The 22796-nt window shown below is 42.5% G+C and overlaps 1 protein-coding gene across 8 annotated transcripts; it reads left to right on the forward strand.

Moving 5' to 3' along the window:
* Nucleotides 1-3379: 3379 nt before the first annotated feature.
* LOC311112597 (cytosolic phospholipase A2 gamma-like) lies at nt 3380-22166 on the forward strand. Of its 8 annotated transcripts, XR_014610897.1 has the most exons (18): nt 3380-3456; nt 3897-3952; nt 6077-6184; nt 6544-6686; nt 6917-7112; nt 7340-7445; nt 7798-7938; nt 8144-8221; nt 8367-8390; nt 11328-11495; nt 11584-11751; nt 14364-14450; nt 14652-14735; nt 15680-15834; nt 16326-16500; nt 19482-20123; nt 20211-20923; nt 22009-22156. XR_014610897.1 is itself a non-coding variant. In XM_084155743.1 (16 exons), the coding sequence occupies exons 2-16, from the start codon at nt 3926-3928 to the stop codon at nt 19664-19666; spliced, it is 1998 nt and encodes a 665-aa protein (XP_084011869.1). In that variant the 5' UTR covers nt 3380-3456; nt 3897-3925; the 3' UTR covers nt 19667-22158. The 8 variants fall into 8 exon arrangements, 2 of the variants coding, with proteins under 2 accessions (XP_084011869.1, XP_084011868.1); XR_014610893.1 differs by having other exon boundaries at nt 19482-20923; nt 22009-22166; XR_014610894.1 differs by having other exon boundaries at nt 6764-7112; nt 19482-20923; nt 22009-22164.
* Nucleotides 22167-22796: the final 630 nt, after the last annotated feature.

Below are 22796 nucleotides of genomic sequence, written 5' to 3' on the forward strand. Positions count from 1 at the left end.
ACACAAGGCTGGAATGGGCTACAAGATCATCGCCAAGCAGCTTGGTGAGAAGGTGACAACAGTTGGTGCGATTATTCGCAAATGGAAGAAACACAAAAGCACTGTCAATCTCCCTCGGCCTGGGACTCCATGCAAGGTCTCACCTCGTGGAGTTGCAATGATCATGAGAACGGTGAGGAATCAGCCCAGAACTACACGGGAGGATCTTGTCAATGATCTCAAGGCAGCTGGGACCATAGTCACCAAGAAAACAATTGGTAACACACTACGCCGTGAAGGACTGAAATCCTGCAGCGCCCGCAAGGTCCCCCTACTCAAGAAAGCACATATACAGGCCCGTCTGAAGTTTGCCAATGAACATCTGAATGATTCAGAGGAGAACTGGGTGAAAGTGTTGTGGTCAGATGAGACCAAAATCGAGCTCTTTGGCATCAACTCAACTTGCCGTGTTTGGAGGAGGAGGAATGCTGCCTATGAACCCAAGAACACCATCCCCACCGTCAAACATGGAGGTGGAAACATTATGCTTTGGGGGTGTTTTTCTGCTAAGGGGACAGGACAACTTCACCGCATCAAAGGGACGATGGACGGGGCCATGTACCGTCAAATCTTGGGTGAGAACTTCCTTCCCTCAGCCAGGGCATTGAAAATGGGTCGTGGATGGGTATTCCAGCATGACAATGACCCAAAACACATGGCCAAGGCAACAAAGGAGTGGTTCAAGAAGAAGCACATTAAGAAGCACATTAAGGACCAGAAAGTGGTCAAAACAGCAGTTTGAAATCTTGGTCTACCATTCAAATCTGAAATCAGAACAGAAATATCTACTATCAATCAAGAGATACCACCGTTTAAATAATCACATCAGCTACTTTAATTAAGCTAACTTCTTACTGTTGAATAAAATGGCATTGAACAATCAGAAATGTCAAATTATAGCACTTCCAGGGGTACGGTCCGGTAATAAAAAAATTAATAGTTGGGGTACGCCGTTCTGGTACACATGAGCCTATCACAATAATGAAAACAAAATGTCAAGAAAACTGTAGGCTATTACACCATTATAATTACCGCGGACAGCAATGGATGCATAAATTCTGGCCTAATGACAATCGCCAAATGTATTTAACTTTTTGGTGTTTTGTATAACATACAGTACCAGTCAAAAGTTTGGACACACCTACTCACTCTAGGGTTTTTCTTTATATTTACTATTTTCCACATTGTAGGATAATAGTGAAGACATCAAAACTATGAAATAATTCATATGGAATCATGTAGTAACCAAAAAAGTGTTAAACAAATCAAATATATTTTAGATTTTAGATTCTTCAAAGTAGCCTTGATGACAGCTTTGCACACTCTTGGTATTCTCTCAACCAGCTTCACCTGGAATGCTTTTCCAACAGTCTTGAAGGAGTTCCCACATATACTGAGCACTTGTTGGCTGATTTTCCTTCACTCTGAGGTACAACTCATCCCAAACCATCTCAATTGGGTTGAGGTTGAGTGATTGTGGAGGCCAGATCATCTGATGCAGCACTCCATCACTCTCCTTCTTGGTCAAATAGCCCTAAAACAGCCTGGAGGTGTGTTGGGTCATTGTCCTGTTGAAAAACAAATGATAGTCCCACTAAGCGCAAACCAGAAGGGATGGCGTATCGCTGCAGAATGCTGTGGTAGCCATGCTGGTTAAGTGTGCCTTGAATTCTAAATAAATCACAGACAGTGTCACCAGCAAAGCACCCCCACACCGTCACACCTCCTCCTCCATGCTTCACGGTGGGACCCACACATGAGATCATCCGGAGATCATCCGTTCACCTACTCTGCGTCTCACAAAGACACGGTGGTTGGAACTGAAAATCTCAAATTTGGACTCATCAGACCAAAGGACAGATTTCCACCGGTCTAATGTCCATTTCTCGTGTTTCTTGGCCCTAGCAAGTCTCTTCTTATTATTGGTGTCCTTTAGTAGTGGTTTCTTTGCAGCAATTCGACCATGAAAGCCTGATTCATGCAGTCTCCTCTGAACAGTTGATGTTGAGATGGGTCTGTTACTTGAACTCTGTGAACCATTTATTTGGGCTGCAATTTCTGAGGCTGGTAACTGTAATGAACTTATCCTCTTCAGCAGAGGTAACTCTGGGTCTTCCTTTCCTGTGACGGAACTCATGAGAGCCAGTTTCATCATTGCTCTTGATGGTTTTTGTGACTGCACTTGAAGAAACTTTAAAAGTTCTTGACATTTTCTGTATTGACTGACCTTCATGTCTTAATGCAATGATGGATTGTCGTTTCTCTTTGCTTATTTGAGCTGTTCTTGCCATAATATGAACTTGGTCTTCTACCAAATAGGGCTATCTTCTGTATACCACCCCTACCTTGTCACAACACAACTGATTGGCTCAAACGCATTAAGAAGGAAAGAAATTCCACAAATTAACTTTTAACACAGCACACCTGTTAATTGAAATGCATTCCAGGTGACTACCTCATGAAGCTGGTTGAGAGAATGCCAAGAGTGTGCAAAGCCGCCATCAAGGCAAAGGGTGGGTACTTTGAAGGATCTCAAATATAAAATACATTTTGATTTGTTTAACACTTTTTTGGTTACTACATGATTCCATGTGTGTTATTTCATAGTTTTGATGTCTTCACTATTATTCTACAATGTGGAACATAATCACATTAAAGAAAAACCCTTGAATGAGTAGGTGTGTCCAAACTTTTGACTGGTACTGTATGTCTCTTCCATTCACCACGGTTTGGAGGCTGGAAATACATGTATGTTGGTAGTGGGTGAACGTGAGTAACCTAGTAAAGGAGCCCTTTGAAGTGATTGTTTGACAAGTGCGTGCACACATAGGATGTCCCATACTGGGAATAAATTAATTATACTTTCAAGTAAATCAAGTCTTATTTGCATGTGCTCCAATGTTAACATTGTTGTTGGTGACCCAGTTTTTGAGGGTATTCACAAATCACAAAGTAGCATGACAACATCACAAAAAACAGAGACACAGTATTTGCATAGCAGTCAGGGCAAATACTGTACATAGCAGCATCTAAGGTACATCAAGAATGCTGAGTGACACTGAGGATTGAGTGACATTTCATTTTGGTACTAGCGAACGGTAAATGTGAGTAGGAGTAGGCCTACTGGTATTGTTCAGTATAAGAGTATAATAGTATAATAAGTATAATAATCCTACCACACCTGTTCCCCTAGGATGTGTCACTAATTATCTATTGCTGAGCAATAATCCTGCGTATTTTCCCAGTTTCTGTCACTCCCAGTGCGTGTGTGTGTGTGTGTGTGTGTGTGTGTGTGTGTGTAACTGGGCCTATATAAGATGACAGAGGATGGGACTAGAGTGTGGATATCAAGAGGAGATCAACTGGAGGTGAAGATTAAGACTGGACTAGTCTGCCGTACTACACTATACATCTCTGGTAAGACTTCTCTGTCTAAACACTGCATGTAGCATTTGTGTGTTGTTTTATTATTTTATTGATTATATATATAATATTGCTCATGTTGTAAAGCCGTTTGAAACAATATGTCTTTGTAAAAAGTGCTATACAAATCAATGTGATTGATTGTTGTGTAATAGAATGATGCAGGTGACCTTTATTCAAATCAGTCTAGAGTCTTTGGCTTCTAGTTTTGAAGTCACATTGATAGATGTGTTTAGGACAAAATATATTAGAATGTCTTTGGGTTTCAACTGAGCCCTATAGCTCCTTGGACCCAAATGTGATAATTTAGAGTAATTGACTATCACAGTACTGTTATTATTATTTATTTATTTTTTACTACGAATAACATCTTATCAAGAGATTTCTGACCCTATGACATGGATACAAACAAAGGGATTGGTTTGTGTTTAAAGGATATTTTTAAGTGAATTCAGCGAGAGCAATGTGGAAACCAAAAGATACTCTTAAGGTAAGAAACTCATCATCACGATACAGATAATACATTTGTCTGAAAGAAACCACACAATATTATAAAATCCCTTCTTATTGAAATGCTATGCTACTGCATAGTGGATATCGCTCAAATATATATTGAATAAAGCCCTTTTCTGTTGCTGTCAATACTAAGTCCACCAAATTGTATCATAATGAAAGGAAACTTACTTCATTATGTTTATGTACAGTACCAGTCAAAAGTTTGGACACACCTACTCATTCCAGGGTTTTTCATTATTTCTACTATTTTCTACATTGTAGAATAATAGTGAAGACATCAAAACTATGAAATAGCACATATGGAAACATGGGGTAACCAAAAAAGTGTTAAACAAATCAAAATATAGTTTATATTTGAGATTCTTCAAAGTAGCCACCCTTTTTATTTTATTTTACTAGGCAAGTCAGTTAAGAACAAACTCTTATTTACAATGATGTCCTACCCCGGACGACGCTCCCAATCACAGCTGGATTGTGATACAGCCTGGAATTGAACCAGGGTTTGTAGTAATGCCTCTAGTACTGAAATGCAGTGCCTTAGACCGCTGCGCCACTCGGGAGCTTTGCCTTGATGACAGCTTTGCACACTCTTGGGATTCTCTCAACTAACTTCATGAGGTAGTCACCTGGAATGCATTTCAATTTCAATTGTTAAAAGTTAATTTGTGGAATTTCTTTCCTTCTTAATGCATTTGAGCCAATCAGTTGTGTTGTGACAAGGTAGGGGTGGTATACAGAAGATAGCCCTATTTGGTAGAAGACCAAGTCCATATTATGACAAGAACAGCTCAAATAAGCAAACAGAACCAACAGTCCATCTTTACTTTAAGACATGAAGGTCAGTCAATACGGAACATTTCAAGAACTTTGAAAGTTTCTTCAAGTGCAGTTGCAAAAACCATCAAGCTCTATGATGAAACTGGTTCTCATGAGGACCACCACAGGAAAGGAAGACCCAGAGTTACCTCTGCTGCAGAGGATAAGTTCATTAGAGTTAACTGCACTGCAGATTGCAGCCCAAATAAATGGTTCACATAGTTCAAGCAACAGACACATCTCAACATCAACTGTTCAGAGGAGACTGCGTGATTCAGAACTTCATTATCGAATTGCTGCAAAGAAAACACTACTAAAGGACACCAAGAAGAAGAAGAGACTTGCTTGTTGTGATGGTGTGGGGGTGCTTTGCTGGTGACACTGTGTGTGATGTATTTAGAATTCAAGGCACACTTAACCAGCATGGCTACCACAGCATTCTGCAGCAATACACCATCACATCTGGTTTGCGCTTAGAGGGAGAATAATTTGTTTTTCAACAGGACAATGACCCAACACACCTCCAGGCTGTGTAAGGACATTTTGACCAAGAAGGAGAGTGATGGAGTGCTGCATCAGATGAACTGGCCTCCACAATCACCTGACCTCAACCCAATTGAAATGGTTTAGGATGAGTTGGACCACAGAGTGAAGGAAAAGCAGCTAACAAGTGCTTAGCATGTGTGGGAAATACTTCAAGAATGTTGGAAAAGCATTCCAGGTTAAGCTGGTTGAGAGAATGCCAAGAGTGTGCAAAGCTGTCTTCAAGCCAAAGGGTGGCTACTTTGAAGAATCTAAAATCTAAAATATATGTTGATTTGTTTAACACTTTTTTGGTTACTACATGATTCCATATGTGTTATTTCATAGCTTTGATGTCTTCACTACTATTCTACAATGTAGAAAATTGTAAGACAAAAGGGGAAAAAAAACGAATGAGTAGGTGTGTCCAAACCTTTGACTGGTAATGTTACTGTATAGTGTACACACTCGTAAGGTAAGAAACTCATCAGAATATGAGGATGACTGTTGTCGGCAACATACCACACTGTACTGTAATACATAGCTATGAATATGCATCCAGAATTAAGGAATAAAATATACTTTACTGACAAACAGAGTATAAGCTGTCAGAATTATGTTTTATTTATCTTCAAAAAACGTTTTATTGAAATGCCATGTTACTTGAGAAATGTTATGGCTCAATTAAACCAAATTGTATCATCATGGAATAATAGACTGTACACATACTTTTTTCTGTCTCTTTCGTTCATTCTGTCAGACTGTGCGTCTGTCTCAGTCCATCAATGATGAGGAGAGAACATACGTGACGATGAGGAAGACTCTGATTAAGAAGTGGCTGAAAGATCAAGATATCGACTGTAAACTAGTGGGTAGTCCTGTCTTCTCTATCTTTCGATCACTCTCTCTCACACACGTGCCCTTTCTCTAACTCCCCCCTCTCTCCACAGCCAACTACATATCGATCACCTTCCCCACTCCCATGTCTCCTATAAAGCACTGTATGATGGGACACTGACGTGAAATTCTCTAGATTTGATCGCTCTCACGCTCCCTCTCTCTCTCTCTCTCTCTCTCTCTCTCTCTCTCTCTCTCTCTCTCTCTCTCTCTCTCTCTCTCTCTCTCTCTCTCTCTCTCTCTCTCTCTCTCTCTCTCTCTCTCTCTCTCTCTCTCTCTCTCTCTCTCTCTCTCTCTCTCTCTCTCTCTCTCTCTCTCCCCATCTCTCAGGAGGATGTTCCTAACATAGCGTTGCTGGGGTCAGGTGGTGGAGAGAGGGCAGCAGTGGGCATGCTGGGATCGCTGTGTCAGCTGGCACAGGACGACCTGCTGGGCAGCCTTCTCTACATGTGTGGGGTGTCGGGCAGCACCTGGTACACACACACACACACACGTATTTACTATTATTCTTAGCAGGAAAGTTCATTTTGAATGTGCTGAAACAAATTAGGTATCTGGCTCTCTCCTTCTCCCTCTCCCTCACACACACACACACACACACACACACACACACACACACACACACACACACACACACACACACACACACACACACACACACACACACACACACACACACACACACACACACACACACACACAGGTGCATGTCATCCCTGTACAGCAATCCAGCTTGGTCATTGAGTGAGAGTTGTGATGAAATAATAAAGAAGCTGAAGGGTCCTACGGTGGACTTGAGCAAGGCTGTGGAGTGGCTGAAATTGAGGAAAGAACAAAACCAGGACTTCAACCTCACTGACTTCTGGGGCACCTTCACTGCCTCCTATTTCATGAAAGAGGTCAGTGTATGGTTGTGTGTGTGTTTGCGTGTATCTGTCTGTTTGCCAGTGTGTGTGTGTGTGTGTGTCTATTTGTCTGTCTGCCAGTGTGTGTATCTGCCTCTGTTGGGCTGATTATTTCTCCCCCGTCTCTCCCTCCCATGTCTCTCCCCCATGTCTCTCCCCCATCTCCCCCCATCTGTCTCCCCCCTGTCTCTCCCCCCCTTGTTCTCTCTCTCCTGTATCAGATGAACACTCGCTGTCTTTCTGAAGATGCTCACAGGAAAATCATCAAACCATACCCCATCTACAGTGCCATAGAACTGGACTGCCACAGACAGGGTTACACTAAAGGTGACTGTTATGCAGGGTTCATGCAAACTCTGAAATTCTGAACTTTCTGAGTTTCCTAGTTTCGAGTGCACTGTGAACGCAGCATCAATGTATCAATCAAATGTAATTGCATTGCACTTTTTAGAAAGACAATTGTCTCAAAGTGCAAGAACAATACAAATAATATAAACAATTAATACAATATGAACAATATGAACTAACACTCATCTGTAGACGCCCAAAAAGCAAGCCAAGCATTAGTCTGAGTCCCAGTCGGGCTCTGCTTAGAAGTAGTGCACTTTATAAGGAATAGGGTGTCATTTCAGACAAAGCCAATGAGTGTACATTTCTGTAATTTCACTGTTTTCTCCAGGGGTATGGTTTGAGATGACCCCCCACGAGAGCGGCTTCTCCGGATTGGGCGCTTTCGTCCCCACTTCCTGTCTCGGGAGCCAGTTTGAAGGCGGGACTCTGAGAGAGAAGAGGAAGGAAATGGACATGGTTCTGCTGCAAGGTGGGGATTGCACACACACACACACACACACACACACACACACACACACACAGAAGCACATGCACACAAACACACACACGCACACAAACATACCCACACACACACGCACACACACAGAAATGTGTCCCCATTGTTGATATCATCAGGTGTTTTACAACTCTCATAGATGGTTATTTATTGTTGTTTGTTTGTTGTTGTTGGGCAGGTATCTGTGGGAGTGCCATTGCAGACGGGCAGATGAACAATGCTGAGGTAGTAAAAAAGATCTGGGGCTTATTAGGAGGTAAGCTACAGTGCAGCATGCTAGTTAGCCTGTAAGGCTAGTGTATAGGATTGTAAGTTGTATTTAGGATCATTGACACAACGTTCCCTTTGCGTTCATTTGTGATAAATAATGTTTCTTTCTTTCTCCTTTACCATATCTTTAGGTGGCAAGAACGTTTCAAACTCAGGTAAGAGTTAACTTCTTGCAATAAGGTGGTCTTTCACCCCTTCCTTTACCCCCACCCATCCAGATGATAAAACATCCATCAAAGAAAACGATAGAGACAAAATACAAAAGATTAGTCAATAAGAAATAAAGAAAATGAACCTAGTGCCTGTATGTACAATACAACCCAGGAACAGACCCAGTACAGAAACACAAAGAAACAACAACAACAAGGAAGAGAATCACCTTCAATCAAAAAGAAACAGAAAACGTTCAACAATGAACTACAGGACAATTCTAGACAGTAAACTACAGGACAATACTAGATCATAAACTACAGGACAATACTAGACAATAAACTACAGGACAATACTAGACAATAAACTACAGGACAATAGTAGACAATAAACAACAGGACAATACTAGATAATAAACTACAGGACAATACTAGACAATAAACTACAGGACAATACTAGACCATAAACTACAGGACAATACTAGACAATAAACTACAGGACAATACTAGACAATAAACTACAGGACAATCCTAGACCATAAACTACAGGACAATACTAGACAATAAACTACAGGACAATACTAGACAGTAAACTACTGGACAATACTAGACAATAAACTACAGGACACTACTCTACTGTGTCCCGAGTGGTGCAGTGGTCTAAGGCACTGCATTGCAGCGCTAACTGTGCCACTAGAGATCCTGGTTCGAGTCCAGGCTCTGTCGCAGCTGACTGCGACCGGGAGACCCATGGGCGGTGCACAATTGGTCCAGCGTCGTCCAAGGTAGGAGAGGGTTTGGCCGTCAGGGATGTGGGTTCGTTTACCACGGGGGGCCAGTGTAAAGAAAAACATGTATGCATTCACTAACTGTAAGTTGCTCTGGATAAGAGCGTCTGCTAAATGACTAAAATGTAAATGTACTAGACCATAAACTACAGGACAATCCTAGACCATAAACTACAGGACAATATATTGGCATGGGTGTTGTTAGGCTTGAGACAAAGTTGAGGCTTGGCAAACTGTGCCAATATATCCTCCAAACACCGGCTTCGAGGGCATTATCACTTTTATACAATGGGTTACCAACATATTCAAATAATGATTGACATATTTTCATTTAAAACGTTCTTTTGATGGATGTATTCATACTATTTCATCCTTCCACAAGATATAGTCCCAACACAAATCTAGGGTTGCTACCCAAGCCGGCTGGTCATTCGTTGTATCGTTTCGGTTGCTAGGAAAAATAACGTTCAGTCTTTTTGTTCGTTCTAAATCGTTATTTTTCCTTGCTTGCTAGCTAGCCAACTACGGCTAATTTACAGTCATGTCAAAAAGTGCAGCCAGAATAACAGCAATATAGCTGCATTTGCATTTGTTTAAGCTGTTTTCTAGTGACATTTGTTAAGTTGCGTCAATTCAAATCTGGTATTGGGAACAAAAGAGGTCAATACACGTCTTCTAAAATAGACTAGTATTTTAATTAATGCAAAACACTTCAATGGTAAATATGATGTTCGTATATACGGGTCCACTGAAATACCACGCAGGGCAGACAGAGAACTGGTCCATTGTTATAAGTTCTTCTTTAAATACTCTGACAGAGATAGTTCCTGCTCCCTGCTGGCCTATCAGAGTAGAGACTGAGCGTGGTTTAGACTTACTCAGCCTATCGTTGGCGCACAGGCTGGTCCCAGACCCTTGGCGCTTCACTGTTGCCAGGTGTTTAGTTGTTTTGCAACTTGTCCAGAGAGTCAGCAACCTCAGACATCTTTGTAGCAGAACACATGTCCTTGAGCGTTCTAACAAAGAGGCAGTGTGTGTGTCTGTGAGACACAAGTCTGTCTCGGCCTACCCACTAACAGTTCCTCACATGAATCACAGCTTGTTATGTTAAACAGTCTATATCAGTACAGCACAAACCTATTATGTTTAATCATTAATGTATTATTTCTAAGCTAGGCATCACATCTAGTTATAAGAAAATAGAGCCCCACACATTTAATTGGATACATCCCTAACAATGAGCTAATGAGGTGCGATTTCGCCTGGCATAGAGAATGTGCTCACTTGTCAAGGCCACTGTTGTTCAGAGGAGCTAGCCAACAACACTGCAAACACAATCACTTCAAACTAAATCTGGAAAGACTGCAAACTAGCTTTGTTTTGTTTTACCTGTTTTCAATTGACATTTCTTTGTATGTATCCATAAAAATGATGCCAGCTGATTCATGATTTCGACTGGCTGAGAAACGCTGCCTGCCTGTCTGTCTCGTCCCGACTCCCGACACGTTCATTACTATGGGACAGCTGGTGATCGAATTTCAAAATTGAAACAATGTTGCAAATGTCGGCGAGATAAACATCTGTTGAAAACTAAATGTTAGTCTAAAAGAAATGTGAGATTATGTCTAGATACTTTATATTAGAGATCAAGTTTATAAAGTGCCATGCTGGGCTGATGAGACAGTGGACTGCGCAGTCAGATGGAACAGAGTAAATAGGTATTTTAAAGTAATAGATTTAGCCGGTGGTAACTTGTGGAATAGACACCGGCTGGAATGCGGTTTTAACCAATCAGCATTCAGGATTAGACCCACCCGTTATATAATAGACAATAAACTACAGGACAATAGTAGACAAACTACAGGACAATACTAGACATTATACAACGGGTGGGTCTAATCCTGAATGCTGATTGGTTAAAACCGCATTCCAGCCGGTGTGGGGAGATAAATGGACCAGAGGAGGCTGGTGGGAGGAGCTATAGGAGGTTGGGCTCATTGTAATGGCTGGAATGCAGTAGGCCAAGAGGACATCCTCAAGGTCCGAGGACGACACTTGAGATTTACATGTCTCAGGCAGGGCTACCTCATCATGAGAGGAGGGCGTGTTTCCAAATCACCTCCGCTACACTTGACCAACCTGTTTTGTTCTGCAGGGGAGGACAGCATGAGGTTGGAGTTTGTGAGTAAAGGGGAGGTGAAGGTGTGTAACTGTCTGCCCTCCCGAGTGGTGAGGTGTGTGTCTGAGCTGATAGAGTACGCTGAGGACCCAGATGCACTGAAGACATGGGAAGTCATCACCACACTGGAACAGCTACTGAAAGGTGAGATACATACACACATACACACACACACACAATCAAAAAGACACCATTATCATGACCTGTGTGATAATGTGTATAATGACTCTAGGTCATGTGAGCAGTAAGGGCGAGATGCTGTGGAACATGGACGCTGAGAGGTGGCAGAGAACCAGCCTGATGGAGAGAAAGAAGTTCATAGAGAAAGTCAGTCTGGAGCTCATCCTCACCTCAGACAGCTGGACAAAAGACTGGGAGGACCAAAGCTGCACCTGCAATGGTAACACTGGCATCATATTGCTCCAACACCATGTTAGCCCATTGAACTAAAGCCTACATTCTGAGAAAAAAAGGGTTCAACAAGGATTATTTGGCTGTCCATGTGGGAGAACCCTTTGAAGAACCTTTATGGGTTCCATGTACTGTCGAACCCCATTAGGTTCCATTTATAACCTTCTGTGGAAAAGGTTCTACATGGAACCTAAAAGGGTGTCATGGAAATTATTCTACATGAAACCCAAAAGGGATATTCAAAGTGTTCTCCCACAGTGACAGTCAAAGAACCCTTTATAGGTAGGTAGGACTATGTAGCACTTTTTTTTCTTAGAGGCATTACCCTCTGCACCTGCAAAGGTAACACTAGCTTCCACAGTGCCACTTTTCTTAAGTGACTTTAGCTTTATGACTCAAGACCGTGTTAGTTCACTGAGCTGATACCTTGGAACTTAGTTTTTTTTATAGTAGGTTTGGGCATCTGGATGTAAAATGCAGTATGGTTATGTGGTAATATTGTCTTAGTGTAAGCTTAGGGGAGGCTGGTGGAGGGAGAAATCAGAGGACGGCTTTTTGTAATGCTTGGGAATGGCATGAGGAACGGTATCAAACACGTGTTTGGTACGATTTCTTATTCCGTTCCATCCATTACAATGAACCCATCCTCCAATTTTGCCCACCACCAGCACCTTGTGGTTCAGCATCAAATCAAATCAAATCAAATCAAATTTTATTGGTCACATGCGCCGAATACAACAGGTGCAGACATTACAGTGAAATGCTTACTTACAGCCCTTAACCAACAGTGCATTTATTTTAAACAAAAAAAGTAAGAATAAAACAACAACAAAAAAAGTTGAGAAAAAAAGAGCAGAAGTAAAATAAAGTGACAGTAGGGAGGCTATATATACAGTAAAATAAAGTGACAGTAGGGAGGCTATATATACAGGGGGGTACCGTTGCATAGTCAATGTGCGGGGGCACCGGCTAGTTGAGGTAGTTGAGGTAATATGTACATGTGGGTAGAGTTAAAGTGACTATGCATAAATACTTAACAGAGTAGCAGCAGCGTAAAAAGGATGGGGTGGGGGGGCAGTGCAAATAGTCCGGGTAGCCATGATTAGCTGTTCAGGAGTCTTATGGCTTGGGGGTAGAAGCTGTTGAGAAGTCTTTTGGACCTAGACTTGGCACTCCGGTACCGCTTGCCGTGCGGTAGCAGAGAGAACAGTCTATGACTAGGGTGGCTGGAGTCTTTGACAATTTTGAGGGCCTTCCTCTGACACCGCCTGGTATAGAGGTCCTGGATGGCAGGGAGCTTTGCCCCAGTGATGTACTGGGCCGTACGCACTACCCTCTGTAGTGCCTTGCGGTCAGAGGCCAAGCAGTTGCCATACCAGGCGGTGATGCAACCAGTCAGGATGCTCTCGATGGTGCAGCTGTAGAATTTTTTGAGGATCTGAGGACCCATGCCAAATCTTTTTAGTCTCCTGAGGGGGAATAGGCTTTGTCGTGCCCTCTTCACGACTGTCTTGGTGTGTTTGGACCATGATAGTTCGTTGGTGATGTGGACACCAAGGAACTTGAAGCTCTCAACCTGTTCCACTACAGCCCCGTCGATGAGAATGGGGGCGTGCTCAGTCCTCTTTTTTTTCCTGTAGTCCACAATCATCTCCTTTGTCTTGGTCACGTTGAGGGAGAGGTTGTTGTCCTGGCACCACACGGCCAGATCTCTGACCTCCTCCCTATAGGCTGTCTCATCGTTGTCGGTGATCAGGCCTACCACTGTTGTGTCGTCGGCAAACTTAATGATGGTGTTGGAGTCGTGCCAGCGATGCCAGTCGTGCCATCATGTCCAGCCACCCAGTCACTTATAGGATACGTGCTCCTGCTGTCCGCAATAGTGGTTACTGGCTAAGTGTGTGTGCACACGTATCAGACAATAGCAACCGGCAGAGAGATACAAATGGAAAATTGGCTTGTAAGGTGTTAGATTGGGGTTGGTGAGCGGGCGTACAACAATGACTTGCAACCTGAACGTCAGGAGTTCAAATCAGCTTCGGGTAAATTTTGACAAAAGTTCTTTAAGTGTTTACATTTTCTAATTCTTGTTGCTAATGCACATTTTTGATAGTACCTTCCACTGATAACTTACCCTTATCCCAGTCACTCAAAGTGAATGCCTAACCTTAACCACTCAAAGTTAATGTCTAACCTTAACCACTCAAAGCTAATGCCTAACCTTAACCCTTACCACTCAAAGTTAATGCCTAACCTTAACCCTAACCACTCAAAGTTAATGTCTAACCTTAACACTAACCACTCAAAGCTAATGCCTAACCTTAACCCTTACCACTCAAAGTTAATGCCTAACCTTAACCCTAACCACTCAAAGTTAATGCCTTAACCTTAACTAGTGATGTTACGTTTGATACTGGAGCTCTGAGGCATGAATCGAAGTAGCTAAGCAGCTAACTTTGAAGCAGTCTGCCGGTGCGTGTATTACTTTATCAAAAGTACGACATCAATGACGTCCAAAGCTTTATTTTTATCACATGCTTTTTCGAACCGTGTGTTACATGGCAGATCCTGAGCTGATCCTTTTTGTCTTATCCTCTGCAGCTAAAAGGATGGAGGCAACGATGGGAATGACAGCCAAGCCAGCCATGTCATCCAGCGAGAGAATAACAAACCCCGGGGTCCCCGATAGTACTGTTCTTTTCATTACCTTTCTATCCACTATGATTGCAACGGAAAGTGTGTGTTTGTTTGTTCGTGTGTGTGTGTGTGTGTATGTATTTATTCCGGTAAAGGAAGGATACAGAACAGACTGCATACTCTCTCCATCACTGAGATATTTTTTGGACCAGTTAGGAATAATTTGACAATTGGTGTGTGTGTCTCCCCCAGAGTTGTGGATTGTACATAACATTTTCCCTCTGGTCATAAAATGGGAATGGGGAACCGTGTCCAACTTCCTCTTCAAGATCCAAGGTACAGTAACATCAGACTTCTTCCTAACATGATAGCATAACTAGTATCAGTCATAGCCAGGATCTTATGTTTCCCTCCAAAATAGCAACTTTCTTGGTTGGTTCTCTCTCGCTCTCTCTCAACCACCCTCTCTACTCTCTCTCTCTACTCTCTCTCTCTCTCTCTCACTCTCTCTCTTCCCCTCTCTCTCTTCCTCTCTCTCTCCCCCCTCTCTTCCCCTCTCTCTCCCCGCTCTCTCTTCCCCTCTCTCTCCCCCCCTCTCTCTCTACTCTCTCTCTCTCTCTACCCCCCTCTCTCTCTACCCCTCTCTCTGTACCCCTCTCTCTGTACCCCCCCCTCTCGCTTTACCCCACCCTCCCGCTCTCTCGCTCTCCCTCTCTATGCTCTCTCTCTACCCCTCTCTCTCTCGCTCTCGCTCTACCTACCTCTCTCTACCTCTCTGTACCCCCACTCGCTCTCTCTCTCTGTACAACCTCTCTCTCTCTTTCTCTCTCCACCCCCTCGTCTACCCCCCCTCCCTTTCTCTACCCCCTCTCTCTCTCTACCCTCTGTCTCTTGCTCTCTCTACCCCTCTCCCTCTACCCCTCTCAATTCAATTTCAATTTAAGGGCTTTATTGGCATGGGAAACGTTTGTTAACATTGCCAAAGCAAGTGAAGTAGATAATAAACAATAAAAATGAACAGTAAACATTACACTCACAAAAGTTCCAAAATAATAAAGACATTTCAAATGTCATATTATGTGCAAATAGCTAAAGTACAATATGGTCATACATTTGGCAGGAGGTTAGGAAGTGCAGCTCAGTTTCCACCTCATTCTGTGGGCAGTGTGCACATAGCCTGTCTTCTCTTGAGAGCCAGGTCTGCCTACTGCGGCCTTTCTCAATCTCAAGGCTATGCTCGCTCCCCCCCCCCCCCCCCCCCTTTCCCTCTATCTCCCCAGATACTAACGTTCCGAGCAGCATAGCGTCCAAAGAGAAGATTCACCTGGTAAACGCTGGGTTAAAGATCAACTCTCCCTATCCCCCCATCCTGCGCACATCGAGGAAAGTCGACCTCATCATCTCCTTGGACTTCAGTGCGGGAGACCCCTTTCAGGCAAACACACACACACACACACACACACACAATGCTTATTCCTATTCAAGCCTTTCAGAAGAACATGAAGTGCCTAGGTAGTAGTGAACCTCTGTCTCTCTCTCTCCCCTCTCTCTAGGGAGTAGGGGCTAGGGAGTAGGGCCTAGGGCACGTGTCAAACTCATTCCACAGAGGGCTGAGTGTCTGCGGGTTTTCGCTCCACCCTTGTACTTGATTGATGCATGAAGGTCACTAATTAGTAAGGAACTCCCGTCACCTGGTTGTGTAGGTCTTAATTGAAAGGAAAAAACTAAAACCAGCAGCCACTCGGCCATCCGTGGAATGAGTGACACCCCTGGCCTAGAAAGTAGGGACTAGGAAGTAGGGCCTAGGGAGTAGGGGCTAGGTAATAGTGACTAGGAAGTAGGGAGTAGTGACTAGGAAGTAGGGACTAGGGGCTGGTTTGGAGAAGGACATTGAAATAACCATACTACTGATCCTGCTCCTCACAGACGGTGCGTAGTGCCAAAACGTACGCGCTTCAGCAGAAGGTCCCCTTTCCCCCAGTGAAGCAGAGTGTGTGGGAGGAGAAAGACCATCCTGAGGGCTGCTACGTTTTCGAGGGGCAAAGCCCTGAAGTGCCCACCATCATGCACATGCCCCTGTTCAACCTGCAGAACTGCCAAGGTCTGTGGAAGACACTGACTCCTATGATGACTATCTATGTCTTACTTTTATCCTTGTCTCTCTGACTACGCCCTATTCTGATTTAGAGCTTTTATTTTCTGTCTTTTTCTTTTTTATCTGCACCAATTGTCTGCTTTTTTATGATGGCGTTCGTATTTTTATCAGGAACCCCATTTGCTACAGCCAAAGCTGTAGCTACTCTTCCTGGGGTCCACACAAAACATAAAATATGGCATACATAACATTAAAAGACAATTACAGCCGAAGGACAGAACTACTTAAAATGACATACATAACATTGATAGACACACTTTCATATGATTATTATGCAGCCTACACTCATAATAAAGAATACACTGCAGTCCTCCATTTTTTACAGTTACTTACTGTTACAACTGCTGGTCCTGATCCTAATCTCTCAGAACCAGTTGTTCTGTAAACTCTAGAGAGAATCTCTCAACATTACCACCTATGTCCTTGGTTCTCCCGTCGGACATCAATACTATTCATACATCATGTGATTAATTGATGCTACTGAATGCAAGCGCAACGAAAAATGACAATGGAAATGCAACAATTCCATTCAGCTCATAAATGAACCAAACAATGAGCTACAGATGGTTTCCTCCCTGCTAAGGCTTCAATGTAATCATTCACCTCAGCAACCGTGTGGGAATTTCATCCAGCTAAAGTACATACATGTTATTCAATCATTGCACCCACACTGCTCGCGCATGTCAACGAGCCTCTGCGTAGCCAGGCGCTAAAATAGAACATGGTTATATGTGTGACACTCAACACGCCGCAAGTCCTGCCTCTCCCATGAGGAGATGGGAGAGGCGGGACTTGCAGCGCATCGATCATCACAAATAGAACCAAGTTCTATTTTAGCGCCTGGCTACTCAGACGCTCGTTGACGTGCGCGAGCAGTGTGTGTGCAATGATTGAATAACATGTATGTGTAAATGTATTTTGCAAGGATAACAGTCACACAGTGGCGGAATAAATTCAACTACACATACTTTGTTTAGTCACAAAACTGTCCACAAAGCCAATATTGCATGTAACAAACAGTTATCACCTGCAGCATGGTCAAACAAGTTGTTTTCGACAGTTTACTAAACAACTACTGATTTTTACAAGTCAACACAAAGACAACAGGAGCACTGCCTCCGCTATTCCAGCACCATTTCAACTTAAATATTGAATCATCATCAAGGCTATATATGCTTAGTTTAATACACTGAAAACAAACTTAAAGATAACAAAAACAATGTAGTCCAATGTTGCTAAATATCATGTGGCTGTCCATGGTACTGATTTGTCGCTGTGTGTGTGCGCTTTAGGCTCGGGGGTGTTTTAGATTTATTTTTGCTATTTTCACAACCAAAAATTATCAGCGTTGGCGCAAAAGGACTGGGTTTTGATTAATAACTTGTTTATTGTTTATTCATCAAAACCAAGTCCTTTTGCGCCAACGCCATCAGTGTGCTGATAATTGACGAGGCGTGGCCTCTCACTGGCCAATCAAAACTTGCCCCACCGCGAAATATGTGGTTGCTTCAAATTGTGTATTTAAGGTATTTTATGTATTGCCCTGGAGTCAACTCCAATTCCAATATTAGTCCGTTATAGTATGTTAAATGGCTTACAAAAACGAAATAACAAAAGTAGACATATCTTTGCTCAATACATTAACTTGAACCCATTTGCAGTCCACATTGTTCAAAGTAATTGCATGGCTTCAATAGCATTCACACTGATATAGGGGCTAGGCCTACTGTAAATTGCATTATGGCTGAGCATGGACATGCCAAACATTGTCAATAAGCAAAATTAAATTCATTATTGATAAGGCCTAAAAAGAGAACGAATAATTCTAAACAAAACAACTTGTTTTAAATAGGGTACCATAATTTCTCCCTGTGGGTATATACTATTAAAACAACGCAGACTATGGAGGGTTTTACGCACATCCAAACTTTTCACAGTAGCTGGACAAAGATCCAATATAAAGAGAAATGGAGAATGTCCACTCACCGTTATACTGCTCCCAAATATGACTATTTATTATGAACATAAATCGGAATCATCTTACAGATCAGATCGCAGTTGTATTGCAAGTGCGCCACATACGTTGTAACCGTAAAACCAGGAAGGTGAATCATTCTAATAAGATTTTGTTTTTCGTTTAATTTCATTACAACCATTTTTAAAATGTAATCGGCAGGATAAAAAAAAAGACACTCATTGCTGTTGAACCAGCCTTCGTTATAGTAGGCCTAGGGGAGGGCTTGGGTTTTGAACATATGAAACGGAAAACATGCAGTTGTTACAGGTTACAGATAACTTCTAAATATGAGGTTCACGAGTGTTCACCGAAGTTCTCATCTCTCGTTTCATGATGGGAATGGACACGTAGGTTTTTACGCACGTCCAAACGGGACCTCATGGCTAAAATAATATGGGCCTGCCTACAATGCATACATAAGGGAATGCCAGCTCACTGTTTTACTCCTCTGGAAATTCCTATTTTAATAACGTTTTGGGGATTACGATTTATTTCCAAGCTGTCTCAAGAGCCAAACCCTTTATTGACAGTCTTGACTACTTTGCGATTGCTCTTGTTCCATGCGCATATGGGAAGTGTGTGTCACGCCAAAAAACAGCTTTTGGTTAGTCTTAAATATCCCTATCAGAGATGCCTGAAATTAGCACTTTGGATCATGTTTTTAAGAACACACCTCAAATATTATCACTTTGAGCGCAAGCAAACTGATATAAGACGGGTAAATGGCCGAACCTGGCGTTAGGGCTGGGAAATGCCAGTGGGTCCGTTTTTACATGACGAAATTGCAAACTCAGTGCATTTGACACTAGTGCCGCCTTAACCACCCAGCTGTAAACAGAGCCCTCTGTGTTCTAGGTCTGTGTTCTATATGTTCAAAGTTGTGTTGTAAGGTTCTGTGTTCTCTTCCTAGACGAGGAGGAGATTAAGAAGGAGAGGGAGAAGTACACAACGTTCCACCAGCACTACGATGCGTCTGAGATCCAACACATCATGGAGAAGGCCAAGGACAACTTGAAGAACAACAAAAACAGGATCCTGGAACAGATTTTTATGGCTGTCAAACGCAGAAAGAATCGCAAGTCAGTGGCTCAATAGTCTTTATATGTGGTGTAAAGTACTACTTAAGTATTTTTTGAGAGTATCTTTACTTTACTATTTATATTTGACAACTTTTGCTTCACTACATTCCTAAAGACCCACTGCATTGTTGGTTAAGGGCTTGTAAGTAATCATTTCAAATTTGATTTGATGTGGCACAGGGTGTTCATTCTTAACAGACAATGCTAAACCAACATGAGAAATGACAGCTGCTTTGAATTTATGGTGACATTAGCTATGCCTACTCTGGGGAAGTGTGCTCCAAAATACATTTGGCCAGTTTCAAACCAATCCAGTTGTAAGGGCTCCAGTAAACAAATTGCCCCCCTGTTATAAGACGCGTAAGACCCTCCAGCCCATGGTATAAGACGCGAAAGACCCTCCAGCCCATGGTATAAGACGCGTAAGACCCTCCAGCCCATGGTATAAGACGCGAAAGACCCTCCAGCCCATGGTATAAGACGCGTAAGACCCTCCAGCCCATGGTATAAGACGCGTAAGACCCTCCAGCCCATGGTATAAGACGCGTAAGACCCTCCAGCCCATGGTATAAGACGCGAAAGACCCTCCAGCCCATGGTATAAGACGCGTAAGACCCTCCAGCCCATGGTATAAGACGCGTAAGACCCTCCAGCCCATGGTATAAGACGCGAAAGACCCTCCAGCCCATGGTATAAGACGCGTAAGACCCTCCAGCCCATGGTATAAGACGCGTAAGACCCTCCAGCCCATGGTATAAGACGCGAAAGACCCTCCAGCCCATGGTATAAGACGCGAAAGACCCTCCAGCCCATGGTATAAGACGCGTAAGACCCTCCAGCCCATGGTATAAGACGCGTAAGACCCTCCAGCCCATGGTATAAGACGCGTAAGACCCTCCAGCCCATGGTATAAGACGCGTAAGACCCTCCAGCCCATGGTATAAGACGCGTAAGACCCTCCAGCCCATGGTATAAGACGAGTAAGATGCACTCCCAGTTCAGCATTCAACCATAAAGAATTCAAAGCTCTTGTTCAAAAATCATAACAATCATTCATTCAACGAAACAGATTTACAACACAAGGCCGTTTGTTATCTAACAGCTATGAACTTTACTTAAGGTCCAAAAAACAAAGCAATCAGGTAACAAAAGTATAAACTATGGATGCGGTCAAAAACTGTTTGCCGCCATACCTTTCCATGCCAATATTGCCATAGGGAAACGGTACCCATGGAAAAAGGGATGTGTTCCTAGGTGAGCCACCATATTGCCAGTTCCAAACATAAGCATAATACTTGAATGAATATGTTCTTACTTCCTTATTTTTATAGTGAATTCATTATCACATTATCATAGGCAATATTTCATAATATTTGTCTAAATGGAGCAAAACAAATATAGCACAAATAAAGAAAATGGGAATTTGGCTCCAACACCAGTGTTTATGGAAACAAAATCATGAATGACAACATCTATTTCTATGAGGTATCATAGAAGCTCATTTATCGATTGAAATTCTGGTGGCGCAGGAAGTAAACACTGGGGACAGAAAGTTTCCACCCCCCTAAAGTATTTTCCACGATGCCCTTTCCATTCCGCCCAGACGTATGTTTACAACCCGACTTGCAAGCACGAAAAATTGAGTTAGCCGAATATGTTTGAGGCCATCATTTCGCAGGTGAGCAGTTCAATTCCCTGTAAAAATAAAATAAAATTTGAGATCCCTGATTCCATTTGTAGCACCCCACTCCTCTCTATTTGTTGATAGAATCTGTGGCTCTGGTCAAATCTATCTATTTAAATAGTCTGATTTATTGAGACTAGCAGATTATAAATTACCTATTAACACTTTACATTAGAATCAGCACTGAAGTTAGCATTAGCCCACCATTAGCCCTGATACATCAATAGCATCTGTGGATCTGGTCAAATCTAACCATTTGGGGTTCCTCTTAGAAACCTCTGTGGAAATGGTTCAACATGGAACCCAAAAGGGTGCTTCAAAGGGTGCTCCTACCATTGGCTCCTACAGGGACAAATTAAAAACCCCAAAGCCCCACTTGTTTTGAGCCCCACCTGTTTAGCTAAAGAAAAATAGATATACAGTACCAGTCAAAAGCTTGGACACACCTACTCATTCAAGGGTTTGGTTGAGAATGCCAAGAGTGTGCAAAGCTTTCATCAAGGCAAAGGGTGGCTACTTTGAAGAATCTCAAATATAAAATCTATTTTGATTTGTTTAACACTTTTTTGGTTACAACATGATTCCATATGTGTTATTTCATAGTTTTGATGTCTTCACTACTATTCTACAATGTAGAAAATAGAAAAAATTAAGAAAAACCCTTGAATGAGTAGATGTGTCCAAACTTTTGACTGGTACAGTCTATATCTTTTTTATTGTTGTTGCCTGTTTTGCCTGTTATTTTGGCATTAATACGTGTCACATATCAGTTTGCAAACAATGTAAAAAATAAAAAATCATTGTGTTAATAAAGCCAAATTCAGACATGGTCTCTTTTTTACTTTCTTGACTACGGCAGCTCCAAAATGCAGGTGTTTCAGCCTAGCTCAGTGCTTTCTGTGGTGGTGGGGCAGCAAGTGGAAAATACGGAGCGTAGGTAATGGTCTCTAGTCGCGTCGTGATTGGCTCAGTGTTCTTTCACTCTTGGGGACACTATGTCACCGCAAAATCTATGGGGAGAGCTCGAAAATTCAAGCCCCTTGGGTGCTGCCATAGTTACATTAGAAGTGCCCATCCAAGAAGGCTCAAGGTCATTGGCCACAGATAAAATCACATAAAATCACGTTATATCTACCGTAACTTTGATTGGACTGATCTTGTCAACATTATACTTTCGAAATCTTAGCTAGCCAGCTAGACAAGCAGTCATCATCATGAATCACGTTGACAATCTACTGGCAAATCCTTTTCAATCCTTGTCATATGAAGATAAATTATAGATGAAACGTATCGGTGCTCATCAGCCATTGGACATAAACATTACACAACAAGTTGGAAATCGCAAATTCAACAATGAGTGGTTTGGAAGGATTCAGTGGCTAACTGCAAGGGTTGCAAAGCAATCACTAGCCTGCTATTCAGTGGAGTGGGTGTGTGGTCCAAGTCTGGGTTTAAGGGTCTC

The sequence above is a fragment of the Coregonus lavaretus genome (assembly GCF_964263955.1).
Source record: "Coregonus lavaretus genome assembly, chromosome: 39".
Taxonomy (NCBI): Eukaryota; Metazoa; Chordata; class Actinopteri; order Salmoniformes; family Salmonidae; genus Coregonus; species Coregonus lavaretus.

Bases quoted from the DNA above. Each gene is read 5' to 3' on its own strand.
- LOC311112597 (XM_084155743.1), top strand. From the start codon at position 3,926: ATGTGGAAACCAAAAGATACTCTTAAG. The intron at 8,391-11,327 runs GTAAGAGTTAAC...TTTGTTCTGCAG, and splicing joins CAAGAACGTTTCAAACTCAG to GGGAGGACAGCATGAGGTTG. The intron at 11,752-14,363 runs GTAACACTGGCA...TATCCTCTGCAG, and splicing joins CCAAAGCTGCACCTGCAATG to CTAAAAGGATGGAGGCAACG.